Below are 12,939 nucleotides of genomic sequence, written 5' to 3'. Positions count from 1 at the left end.
TATCTGGGGCCTCACTCAAGAATAAAGGAAATTGACAGATACATAGAGAAATGGAACTGTTGTTTACTAGGAGACTAATATGGCGGTGGTTATAGTGGTCTCAAAAGAGGCAACTGCCCTGATGGTTACTATGGTCTTACATGAGGCAACAAACATGGTGGTTACAGTAATCTGTCCTCACCAAGCCAGGATGGACTATCAATAGATGGAATATAGTGTCCGTCAGGGCCACACTGGAATGTCCGGGACCAACAGGAGGAGTTGACTCCAGGGGTCCACACTACAGTTACATGTAAATATCAGTTCGCCGTTATCTGTTATAGTGGAGCATCAACTGTAAAGCACAGGCGGCTCCTGCACATCTACCGCGTGCACGCCATAACTGGGATGTACAATTATGGCACTTTGCATTAAAGGGGTCCATTGGTGATAACTTATTCGATTGGTGGAATCCAACCATTGGGAACTGCACTGACCGGAAGAATGGGGAACTTTTATCCCTGACAGGGAAATTTTGTCACCATTATAAAATGGAGTGATAAGTCGGATGTCTGCCTGCCATTCCATTCATGCTCTTTGGGTCTTCCAGAAAAAGCCAACCGCAGCGCTCAGTAGCCACTGAGGGAATGAATGGATCAGTGGTCGAGTCGAACATGGGGATATAAATGCCACATTCTGCTGATTGGTGCAGGTCACAGCAGTCGGACTCCTACCAATCAATAAGTGATCACTTGTCCTGTTGAGAGGTCACCACACAGTGACCGAATATTACCACATACAAGGGACAAATATCACAATACCGTGACCAGATCACATATTACCACCACAATATTTCCTCCATCCTGGGCCCCTTAATTTAATAATGTCCTCCATCCTGGGCCTCTTCCTGTAATAATGATAATAATGTCTCTCATCCTGTCCTCTTTATTTAATAATGTCCCCAATCCAGGCCCCTTTATTTAATAGTGTCCCCAATTCTGGCTCCTGTATTTAATAATATCCTCTATCCTTTCCCTTTTTTGTAATCATGTCCCCATCTGGGGCCTCTATATAACAAGATGGAGGACATTATTAAATTACGTTCTCTTTCCTGGGCCCCTTCCTGTAATAATGACCTCAATTCATTAATGCTGCTGTCAAACTCGGACAGTGACATTTAACGCGCGCTTCTGGCAAGTGCGCCGGAAATTCCACCCATCGGTGACCCCGTCACGTGATCGTGGGTCACCGATGGGTTGGCATGACAACCAAAGGTGTCCAGCAGACCTCTATGGTTGCCACTGCTGGATTACTATGAGCACCGCCTGGTGGTCGACACTCATAGCAAGTCAGCAATTCTGCTACATACAGGTGATCTGATCATCTCCCGCATGTAGCCTAGCCGATTGCATTATGGCAGCTTCCAATCTCCCATGGAGACTATTGAACCATGCCAAAAGTAAAAAAAAATGTTTTTAAAAATAGTAAAAAATAAAAAAATATAAAAGTTCAAATCACCCCCATTTCGTCCCATTCAAAATAAAACAATAAAAAAATCAAACATACACATATTTGGTATCGCCCGATCTATCAATAAAAAAAAAGGATTAATCTGATCACTAAACGGCGTAGCGAGAAAAAAAAGTCAAAATTCCAGAATTACATTTTTTTGGTCGCCGCAACATTGCATTAAAATGTAATAACAGGGATCAAAAAATTGTATCTGCACCAAAATGGTATCATTAAAAACATCAGCTCAGCGCGCAACAAATAAGCTCTCACCCAACCCCAGATCACGAAAAATGGAGACACTACGGGTATCGGAAAGTGGAGCAATTTTTTTTAACAAATGTTGGAATTTTTTTTCACCACTTATATAAAAAGTAACCTAGACATGTTTATTGTCTATGAACTCGTACACTGTGTGCAGAATTATTAGGCAAGTTGTTTTTTTGGATCACATGATACTTTTTATACATGTTGTCCTACTCCAAGCTGTTCAGGCTTGAGCGCCAACTACCAATTCAGTAAATCAGGTGATGTGCATCTCTGTAATGAGGAGCGGTGTTGTCTAATGACATCACAACCCTTTATAAGGTGTGCGTAATTATTAGGCAACTTCCTTTCCTTTGGCAAAATGGGTCAGAAGAGAGATTTGACGGGCTCTGAAAAGTCCACAATTGTGAGATGCCTTGCAGAGGATGCAGCAGTCTTGAAATTGCCAAACTTTTGAAGCGTGATCACCGAACAATCAAGCGTTTCATGGCCAATAGCCAACAGGGTCGCAAGAAGCGTGTTGGGCAAAAAAGGCGCAAAATAACTGTCCATGAATTGAGGAAAATCAAGCGTGAAGCTGCCGAGATGCCATTTGCCACCAGTGTTGCCATATTTCAGAGCTGCAACATTACTGGAGTAACAAAAAGTACAAGGTGTGCGATACTCAGGGACATGGCCAAGGTAAGGAAGAACGACCCCCTGTGAACAAGAAACATAAGATAAAACGTCAAGACTGGGCCAAGAAATATCTTAAGACTGACTGTTCAAAGGTTTTATGGACTGATAAAGAGAGTGACTCTTGATGGATCAGATGGATGGGCCAGAGGCTGGATCAGTAAAGGGCAGAGAGCTCCACTCCGACTCAGACGCCAGCAAGGTGGAGGTGGGGTACTGGTATGGGCTGGGATCATCAAAGATGAACTTGTGGGACCTTTTCGGGATGAGGATGGAGTGAAGCTTAACTCCCAGACCTACTGCCAATTTCTGGAAGACAACTTCTTCAAGCAGTGGTACAGGAAGAAGTCGGGATCGCTCAAGAAAAACATGATTTTCATGCAGGACAATGCTCCATCACATGCCTCCAACTACTCCAGAGCGTGGCTGGCCAGTAAAGGTCTCAACGAAGAAAAAATAATGACATGGCCCCTTGATCACCTGATCTGAACCCCAGAGAGAACCTGTGGTCCCTCATAAAATGTGAGCTCTACAGGGAGGGAAAACAGTCCACCTCTCGGAACAGTGTCTGGGAGGCTGTGGTGGCTGCTGCACGCAATGTTGGTCGTAAACATCAAGCAACTGACAGAATCTATGGATGGAGGCTGCTGAGTGTCATCATAAAGAAAGGGGGCTATATTGGTCACTAATTTTTTGGGTTTTGTTTTTGCATGTCAGAAATGTTTCTAAATTTTGTGCAGTGATATTGGTTTATCTGGTGAAAATAAACAAGTGAGATGGGAATATACTGTATTTGGTTTTTATTAAGTTGCCTAATAATTCTGCACAGTAACAGTTACCTGCACAAACAGATATCCTCCTAAGATAGCCAAATCCCACTCCAACTTCCAAAAATATTAAGCTTTGATAGTTATGAGTCTTTTGGGTTGACTGAGAACATAGTTGTTGATCAATAATAAAAATAATCCTCTAAAATACAACTTGCCTAATAATTCTGCACACAGTGTAATTACCTGGATGATCATGTTGTCAGGTCATTTTCCAGATTTTAGTGAACTTGGTAAAAAAAAAAAAAAAACCTGTGGGATTGCACTTTTTTTGCAATTTTACAGCACTTGGAATTATTTTCCCATTTTCCAGAAGACCACATGGTAAAACCAATGGTGTTGTTCAAAAGTACGACTTATCCCACAAAAAACAAGCCCCCACATGGCCATATTGACAGAAAATTAAAAAAACTATGGCACTGGGAGGAAGGGGAGCAAGAAATGAAAATGCAAAACCAAAAATACCTCTGATCATTAAGTGGTTAATAATGTCCCCCATCATAACCCCTTAATTTAATAATGTCCCCAATGCTGTCCTCTTTATTTACTAATGTCCCCCATCCTGTTAAACTTTATTTAATAATATCCCCTCTCCTGGGCCCTTTTTTTTTAATTATGTCCCCCATTCTTGGCCCCTTTATTTAATAATGTCTCCCATTCTGTCCCCTTAATTTAATAATGTCTCCCATTCTGTCCCCTTAATTTAATAATGTCCCCATTCTGGGCCCCTCTGTTCCCTGTCCTTGGTCCTATGTCCTCCATCCTGGGCCCTCTATTCCTCCATCTTGGCCTATATGACCCCATCCTGGGACCCTATGTCCTCCATTCTGGGTTCCTATGACACCCATTTGGAGCTCCTATGTCCTCCATCCATGACTCCTAGATTCCCCCCATCCTAGGCCCTATGTTCCCATCCTGGGCCCCTATTTCCTCCATCCTGCTGCATCCACAGAGAAAAGATTCTTCCCATATGCCCACGCTCCAGCACCTAGTGATGTCCTCTTGCTGCTTCAGATCTGGTGTGGTCGTTAAACTGTCCGCTGGCCTATCAGAGGTCGGCAGCTGACGTCAGCGTGCAGGTCACAGGCAGTGACGTCACTACAAAGCGCCGCCCATGACAGGTGCGCTTACGTCAGCTGCAGGCCTCTGATAGGCCAGTGGTCATTTTAACTACTGCGGCACAGGAAGCCGGGGGCACATTCAGTTGAAGCTAGCTCTCTTACCGGCCAACCCCTCTACATTCGGCCTGGGGGCCCACCGGAGAATTGTCCAGTAGCCCACTCGGCCAATCTGACCCTGGTGTCAGTCGCTGACCATTAGAATCTCATGGCCTTTTCTGGTAGTGTTGTAACTTTTCTCTATTCTGGAGTGATGCATCCATTAGTGAGGGCAATCAGGCCCCTCTATGTCTGTTATTGACTGTGGAGATACGGAGGGTCAGCGGGTGCCCTGATCCGCTAGCCAATATTCTTAGGTAAAGGGGCAAAATGGAGACAAGACCAACTCGCATTGTTGATTATACAGTGTGGGCCATTTATATGGATACACCTAAATAAAATGGGAATAGTTGGTGATATCAACTTCCTGTTTGTGGCACATTAGTATATGGGAGGGGGAAAGCTTTTCAAGATGGGTGGTGACCATGGCAGCCATTTTGAAGTCGGCCATTTTGGGTCCAACTTTATTTTTTCCAATGGGAAGAGGGTCATGTGACACATAAAACTTATTGAGAATTTCACAAGAAAAACAATGGTGTGCTTGGTTTTAACGTAAATTCATTCTTTCATGAGTTATTTACAGGTTTATGACCACTTATAAAATGTGTTCAAAGTGCTGCCCATTGTGTTGGATTGTCAATGCAGCCCTGTTGGATCTAAAATGGCCAACTTCAAAATGGCTGCCATGGTCACCACCCATCTTGAAAAGTGCCACAAACAGGAAGTTTTATATCACCAACCATTCCCATTTTATTTTGGTGTATCCATATAAATGTATAATCTATTTGCATAGTATTTCCTCCTCTGTTTTGCAAGTCAACAAACTAGCTGGCCTGGACAATGTGTAATCAGCATAAGAGCAACCATCATTGTTCAAAGACCCTGCATGAAAGAATAGTCAACATTTCAGACTCTTGACCAACAAGAAAGAAACACATAAATACAAAAGTCAACATATACTGTAGATAACAGTCTTTTCCTCCTGTCTTGCTGAAAATAAATGTCTAGTTAATTAAGATAAAATGCTGTGTCATCACAATGACTATCTACATGAGACACTAGCCATGGGGACACTTTATAGCTCACCCTTACATTGTCTTGGACACAGCCTAGCATTTTGACCTACGCCAATCGGATATAGTGTACAATAACATAATACGGACACACTGCATTATACATACTAGTCTAGCCCATCAATGCACGAGAGTAGTAGTAGTAGTACCCCATAATACAATGCACAGTTACAGTTACACAATGTGTATACATAGCAAAACAGCAACGTGGACACCATAACTGTGCGGCATGTGCCCAGTGTATAAGTGTTAGGGGTCACCTTGGTAGAAGATGGAACTAGACCCCAATGAGAGTCATAGATATAGCATATAGCAAGCAGGTGCAGCACGGGCCGCCAAGGCTGGTGACTGACTGCAGCCGTCGTATGCTATTGCATCAGGTCATTGCTCCAAAAGAGTTGAGACCATTGCGGAATGATATTTGGTTTATTTTCTATTTTTTCTTAGAAATAGTTACATTTCTTCGCCTCTCTGAGCAGATTAAGTAATTAGCACATAATTACGGAGCTGTCCTCCACAATTACATGCACCACACATGAGGAAAATACCCCAGTGCTCCATGTGTCCACGGAGACTGTGGCTGGGATGAAATATATATATCAGGGGAACTTCCAGAAGGGTGCAACTATTTCTGCAAGCAGCTGCCAAGTCTGCCACCAATGATGTAGCACAGGGGAGAAAAAACAGGAGAAGATACAGCAGCCTCGAAAAACCACAACGCCAAGAACCCGACCCCACTGCTGAAGGACTGGACCACCCGACTGCAGGGCGTAGACTACTAGTAAGTGCAGAAGAAACTGCAGAATTTTATTTTTTTTATGATTTTTTTTCTTTTATCTTTTTTTATGATTTTTATTTTTTCAGGATTTTCAAGATCTCTGCTTATTGTCAGTGAATAGAAACATTCTTGGTCACATTCATCCAGGTAATCAGCCCGCTCTCCATTCTGATAGATTTATACCTGCACTTCAGTTTTAGATGGTGGAATTGCACCAAATTTATCGAAATGATGGCGGACGATGTTTGAAGAATTTTGAACAAGTTGAAAGATTTTTTTTTTTTTTTTTTTTTGATCCATTGCCGGTGTCCCATGGCTTCAATTTTTTCTTTTTTAAAAGCAAACTGTGCTTTCCTCACCCTCCACGAGTCCAGCGCTGAGTCTCCTCTGCTGATCCAGCTGTCGGTTACTGTCTGCAGCGCTCACTAGATGACTCCAGGAGCAGCTGAGGTCACTGATTGGCTGCAGCGCTATTTATGTAACATCAGCACTGCAGATAATAACAGTTACTGAGAGGAGCGGTGGATACTCAACCCTGGACCCGGGGAGGGTAAGGAAAGCATGTTTATTTATCAAACAAACTGCAGCCGGGGGACCAGGGATTTCCAAAACCAAAACACCCCTTTAAGCAAAAAGTTTGTGACATTTCGACATTTCGAAAAGTAGAAAATGATGAATTTGCTGAAAACATCTGGATGATGGAAGTCGCACCCACATTATTTAGAGAACCCAAATAATGGAGAATAAATAAAAATACCTAAAATCCAAACATTAACTACATAATAAAGAAAGATGCAAAAAGAGCTAAGATGGGAAACCAAGGTCTAGCAGAAAGTAGGAGAATTCTGGAGTGTAAAATAGGGGTATTCCAGTTTACAGAAAATATCACCTGTGCCTTAATAGTTAGATCGCAGTGAGTCCCACTGTTCTTCCCGCTTCCTAATGGTTCTGACCTGGACTTTGTAACTCTTTTATCTTGTGATTTTTTTTTTACTTTTTTTAGCTTCTCTTCTCTGATTGATGATCACATAAATGTTCAACTCATCTGAGAGGAGCTCAGAAAAAAAAGCAAGTGAAAGAGTTACAACCTCCCCTTGGGAACAAGCTCACTGACAGGCTCCAGATAACTCATTCTGCAGTCAGCAATGTGCAGGGACACATAAAAGCGAAATTTGGCTGCAGTGTGCAGGAGCATGGCAGGAACTGATAGTCCTCGGAGGCGGGAAAAAATACTTTGGGCAATACTCTGGCTGATCTGCAGAAACCACAGAATCCTCTCCTCTCACACCAAGCCAGGACCCCCATCGTCATACAGCGCACCAGGGCGTAAGAGAAGGGTACCTTCCCCATATCTACCTCCTTGTGCCAGGTGACAGTACGCTTCTCTCCACAATGCCCCCACATACACTGATGCCTCCACAGTTGCCCTCCGCACAGTGTTATGCCCCCAAAGCCCAAAGTGCCCCTGCACACAGTATTATGCCCCACAATACCCCGTACATATAGTGCCCCCTCATGCACTGATGCCCACACAGTACCTTTCTCTCCTCAGTGCTCCCCCACACACTGATGCCTCCACAGTGCCCCTCCTTACAGTACGATACCCCCAGGCCACCTCTGCATATTATATTGCCTCCATACTGGCCCCCTCATTTACTGATGTCCCCACAGAGCCCCTCTGTACAGTATGATGCCTCCACAGTTGCCCTCCGCACAGTGTTATGCCCCAAAGTGCCCCTGCACACAGTATTATGCCTCACAATACCCATGTAGATATAGTGCCCCCTCATACACTGATGCCCCCTCATAAACTGATGTCCCCACAGCACCCTTTTCTCCACAGTGCTCCCCACATACACTGATGCCTCCACAGTGCCCCTCCTTACAGTATGATACCCCCAGGCCACCTCTGCCTTCACACTGCCTCCCTAATTTACTGATCTCCCCACAGAGCCCTCACATACACTGATGCCTCCATAGTGCCCCTGCAAAGTGCGCCCCACATGCAGTATTCCTCCACACTGCACCCCACATGTCCCCTTCCACAGTGTCCCCCCACGTACACTGCACATACACTGACACATCCACAATGGCCCCTACACACACAGATGCTTTTCGAGCCCCTCTGCACAGTATAATGTCCGTTAATGCGCCCATCACAACCCAAACACAAACACCTGTGTGACACAATTGTGTCGTGACGGTGACTTACCCTATCAACTGTGGGCTCATTGAACATTTTGGTGCTTTTTTAAGCCTGTGTCAGTGGCTGGGCTTCATGAAAGATTGTTAATTTCACTATATACTGCATTGCTAAAATAACAATACCTCTAGAGGTGCTAAAACATATGTAAAACCTCATTTTAAGAAATACAAAAAATATTATACTAAAATAAACCAAAGTGTTTAAATCACCCTCTTTACCCAATCTTACAGAAAAAAAAATATCTTTTTTGATTCCACCGTAGCCATGACGGTCTGAACTATCAAAGGTGAGAAAAATAATGTTGTTTTAAAAAAAATAAAAGTAATTGCAATAAAGAAGACAAAAATCAAAAAGCCAGAATTGCTGTTTTTAGATTTCCACATCCAAAACTGAATAAAAATAGCAATCAAAATGCCAAATGTACAGCAAAATAGTAAAAATAAAAACGACACAATGCCAGGTAATTTTTCCCACTGTGACCATCGCAAAAATGCATTGTTACCTTACATTTACTGTAGAATATGTCTGTGCCTTGGGAGGGGAGGGGGATGGAACCTTCTAAAACCTCAGCCTGATCTTCTGAATCGATGGATTTTGGGCAGAAGGATTGTTTCCCTCTCCATCTGAGTTGCCACACTGTAAGAAGCATCCACGTTGCCTTGTGGCCAGAGGATCCTCTTTTCTTGAATTCCATCTCATCTTTTTTTTTTATATCAGCCAACATTTTCATCTAAAGTTCTATGTTTTGTCTGATTTGTAGGACTCTCAAGACTCTACGATGGTGGTGAACTCCACGGTTTTGTACAACAATGTGACCCAGATCCCCGTCCTTTCGGCTAGAATGATTGAAATCTTGAGAACGATCTTCTTCTTGGTAGCAATTTTCAGTTTTTGCATTTTCCTCTACTTTATGACGGTTTTGCTGATTGTCTACTTCACCACTCCTCACGTACGAGACAACGCCCGCTACATCCTCTTTACTCACATGCTCATTAACGACTCGCTCTACCTCATCTTGACTCTGTTCCTTTCATTTGCTTACCGATTTAACGTGTCCTGCCAAGTGCCCATATGTTATTTCATTATCACCCTAGCAAGCATCACCTTTAAGATCACCCCATACAACTTGATGGCCATGGCTTTCGAGCGATACATCGCAATTTGTTTTCCTCTTAGACATACAATTTTATGTACTGCCAAACGCACTCATTTCGCCATCATGATTATGTGGCTTGTTGGTCTCCTTCCAGGTGTAGCAGACGTTGTTGTACTCAACACTTCTGTTGAGAAAGGATTCTTCTCCCGGGGTATCATATGTAGACAGGATGGGCTTGTAGTCCAGCCTGTGCAGAAAGCCTTAAGATCCTCCACCTATATTGTTAGCTTAATTCTGGTAGTTCTTGGCATATTCTTCACCTACATCAAGGTTATGTTGGTCGCTTGGAGAAGTGGTTCCAGTAAATCCTCTGCCTCCAAGGCTGGTAGGACACTTATACTTCACACAATCCAACTACTTTTATGCATGATGTCACTAACCGCTACAGTTACCGAGACCTATTGTGAAGATTACTTTAAAATCATGATCATGGGTAACTTTTTACTTTTCATGTGTATTCCGAGACTCCTTAGCCCCCTTATTTATGGCATAAGGGACGAAGTGTTCAGTAAATACATCAAAAAGATGTATGCTATAAGCCTCTAACCCTCTGGTTCCTTCACACGTCAACTGTTCTTCATGGCTACGTGAATAAAGTCATGACCATGGTCAACTTTTCACTTGTTTTCCAAAGCTCTTCAGACCTTTTCTCTGAGGTATATGTTACAAAGTGTTCTGTAAGTGAATGAAAAGTCTTCACCTACACTATTATGACCATGACCATGTGAATGTTGACAAAGTCACGCAGGTTTACATCATGACTATGGCCAAATTTTTGCTTTTCATTTGTTTTCCAAAGCTCTTCAGCCCTTTTTTCTAAGGTACTGTATAAGGAAAAAAGTGTTTAGCAAGTGAATGAAAAAGATTCAATGAAGGCCATGACCACGTGGCTGTTGACAAAATCCAAAACAAAATTCCTAAGCTTGACTATGGCCAACTTTTTGCTTTTCACGTGTTTTACATGTCTCTTCGACATCTCAAATGGAACAAAGTGTTCAGTAAATGCTTGAAATGATGTATTTTACAATACTATATCCTCAGTTCCTTCACGTGTCAACTGTCGCCATGACCACAACTCCTGAAGGTTGGCATTAGAAATAAGTGTTACGACACCAACATTTTTTTCATTGAATTGACCTTAATCTCTTTGACGTAATCTGCTACTATTCCCTGTATTCTTGAGAATAAAACACCTGAAACATTAAACAAGTGTGTAACTCCTCACAACCAAGTCTCTCTTTTGGTGCTTAAGACAAACCATGTTAAATGTCCTTCTCTGCCACAATGTCCATATAGTGACAACGACAGTTACCCTGTGCTGGCCAAAGTGACTCCATGGTGTGTCAGTCATAGTATGCACATTATCGTGCTCAACTGTTTAAATGGGTGCTCCCTAAGACTACTAGTCACAGTAGAACCATGAGTCCAAAGACCCATGCGAATAGCCAAAATGATGGCGGTCACAGAGGGTACCAAGCCCATGCGGGAGGGGCGCCTGCCGACCTTTGCGCCTATTTCAGCTGGATATGTGTCTGAGGACCCACAGTCAGCTGAGATTTTATTGCGAGAGACCCGCCAGCCCCCTGCTCTACAATAAACGCTGCCATCCAATCAGAGGCCCGGTAACTGACTTTGGCGTGCCGGTCAAGGATAGCGCATAGTAGTCATGTGCCACTCATGGCTGGCACGCCGTAGTTAGCTGCATCTTGTGGGAGCAGAGAATGGTAAGAAGAATTTTTTTTTTTGATGTGTTGGAAAAAAGTTTCAAAACAAGAATTATATCAGGATGGGGACATTATAGAAAGAAGGGGCCCAGAATGGGGGGGCATTATACATTATATACTATATTAAAAAGAAGACCACAATGAGGTAGATGAAGAAACAAAAATCATTCAGGTCACAAAAAATGTCAATCTAAGCCGAAATTGTTTTCTCTATTTTCCTGTGTTTTTTCTCGGCTTGAATTTGAAAAAATCTATACGTTTGGTATTGCCATAATTGTACTGACCTGGAGAATCATGATTCAAAGAGAACTTGATCGCAGAATGTAACATGCTGTAAAATCAAAACACAAAAAGGAAATTCAGAATTGCTTTAATTTCTGTAATTTCACTATTCTGCTCCTAGTTTTTCAGTGCATTGAACGGTAAAATGAATGAAGTAATTTAAAACTAAAACGCGTCCAATAAAAAACAAGTCGTCGTGTTGCGATCTGGAAGGTAAAATGAAGAAATGATGGCTCATGAAAGAAGGAAAGAAAAAGGACAAAAACAAAAATTATCTGCAGAGGGAAGGGGTGAATCCCGATAGAGGGTTGCGCTGCACAGCTGTGGCCACCATGGTCCTCATCACTTGCATGTACATGATAAGGGTTAATTGCCTACAGAATGAAAATCATATCCTAAAGGGGATAATTTTAAAAAATCCACGGCTATATTATGTGTCTGTCCGCTAGGGGTCCCGTTGCCCTGAGTCCTAAGATCTTCCCTACTGCCCTCCACAATGAGGAAAACTTTAAGGCTTTGTTCACATGTAAGTTTTTTACATTGATTTCTCTGGTTGATAAATCCACATCTTAAAATTGCTTCTAACAGACACTTGCATTTTGGCTCAGTTTTCCAAATCCACATACTTTTTTTTAGAACTATTTTGAAGCATTTTTATGTGATTTTTTATGTATTTTTAGTTATAATGTGGGGTGTCTCCATACGGTCTGGGTTTTGGTTCCAATTTTTCCACTGCAAAATCTTTGTCAAAAATTGTGACAAAAACTGAGGCAAAACACACATCTTGCTGCAATTTACTCACAGAAAATGTGACAAGAAATTGGTGATGCAATAAAGAAGGCACGTTTTGTTACATAAAAGAATAGGAAGCTTTTTGGAGCATTCAGACATCTCTACAAACTGGTCCAAGACCAGACCGCAATGCATGGACCGGCCGTGCCTCTCTTGACCCGAGCATGACAGCATCATAGAAATATATGTAGCAGTCATACTCAGGTTGGAAAAACCCCAACACCAGACTGTACAATGCATTCCTTTCTCGGATCGATTTGCATGGATTTCTTAACGTGCCCTAAATGAGGTCTATGGCATGGATCTTCTAAAAAAATCCAGGTCAAAATCAGATCAAAAACTCCATGTGAACATACCATCAATGTAGCAGCAGCCAAACATGTGTTCAGCGCTTCATTCTATGTCTATAAGGGCTAACGAAAACAGGTAATCTGGTTCCACCAGCCCCATACAC

The 12,939-nt window shown here is 42.5% G+C and overlaps 1 protein-coding gene across 1 annotated transcript; it reads left to right on the top strand.

Annotated features, from left to right (window-relative positions):
• The first annotated feature begins 9,309 nt into the window (after positions 1-9,309).
• Positions 9,310-10,233, top strand: LOC143817803 (odorant receptor 131-2-like). The gene has a single exon (XM_077299269.1). The coding sequence runs from the start codon at positions 9,310-9,312 to the stop codon at positions 10,231-10,233; it is 924 nt and encodes a 307-aa protein (XP_077155384.1).
• Positions 10,234-12,939: the final 2,706 nt, after the last annotated feature.

This window comes from Ranitomeya variabilis, chromosome 3 (assembly GCF_051348905.1).
Source record: "Ranitomeya variabilis isolate aRanVar5 chromosome 3, aRanVar5.hap1, whole genome shotgun sequence".
In the NCBI taxonomy this organism is placed as follows: Eukaryota; Metazoa; Chordata; class Amphibia; order Anura; family Dendrobatidae; genus Ranitomeya; species Ranitomeya variabilis.
The sequence above is the reverse complement of the archived record's forward strand: the minus strand, read 5'-3'. Positions and strand labels throughout refer to the sequence as shown.

What these genes read in the sequence shown, in the direction of transcription:
- LOC143817803 (XM_077299269.1), top strand. Translation starts at nt 9,310, where the DNA reads ATGGTGGTGAACTCCACGGTTTTGTACAACAATGTGACCCAGATCCCC.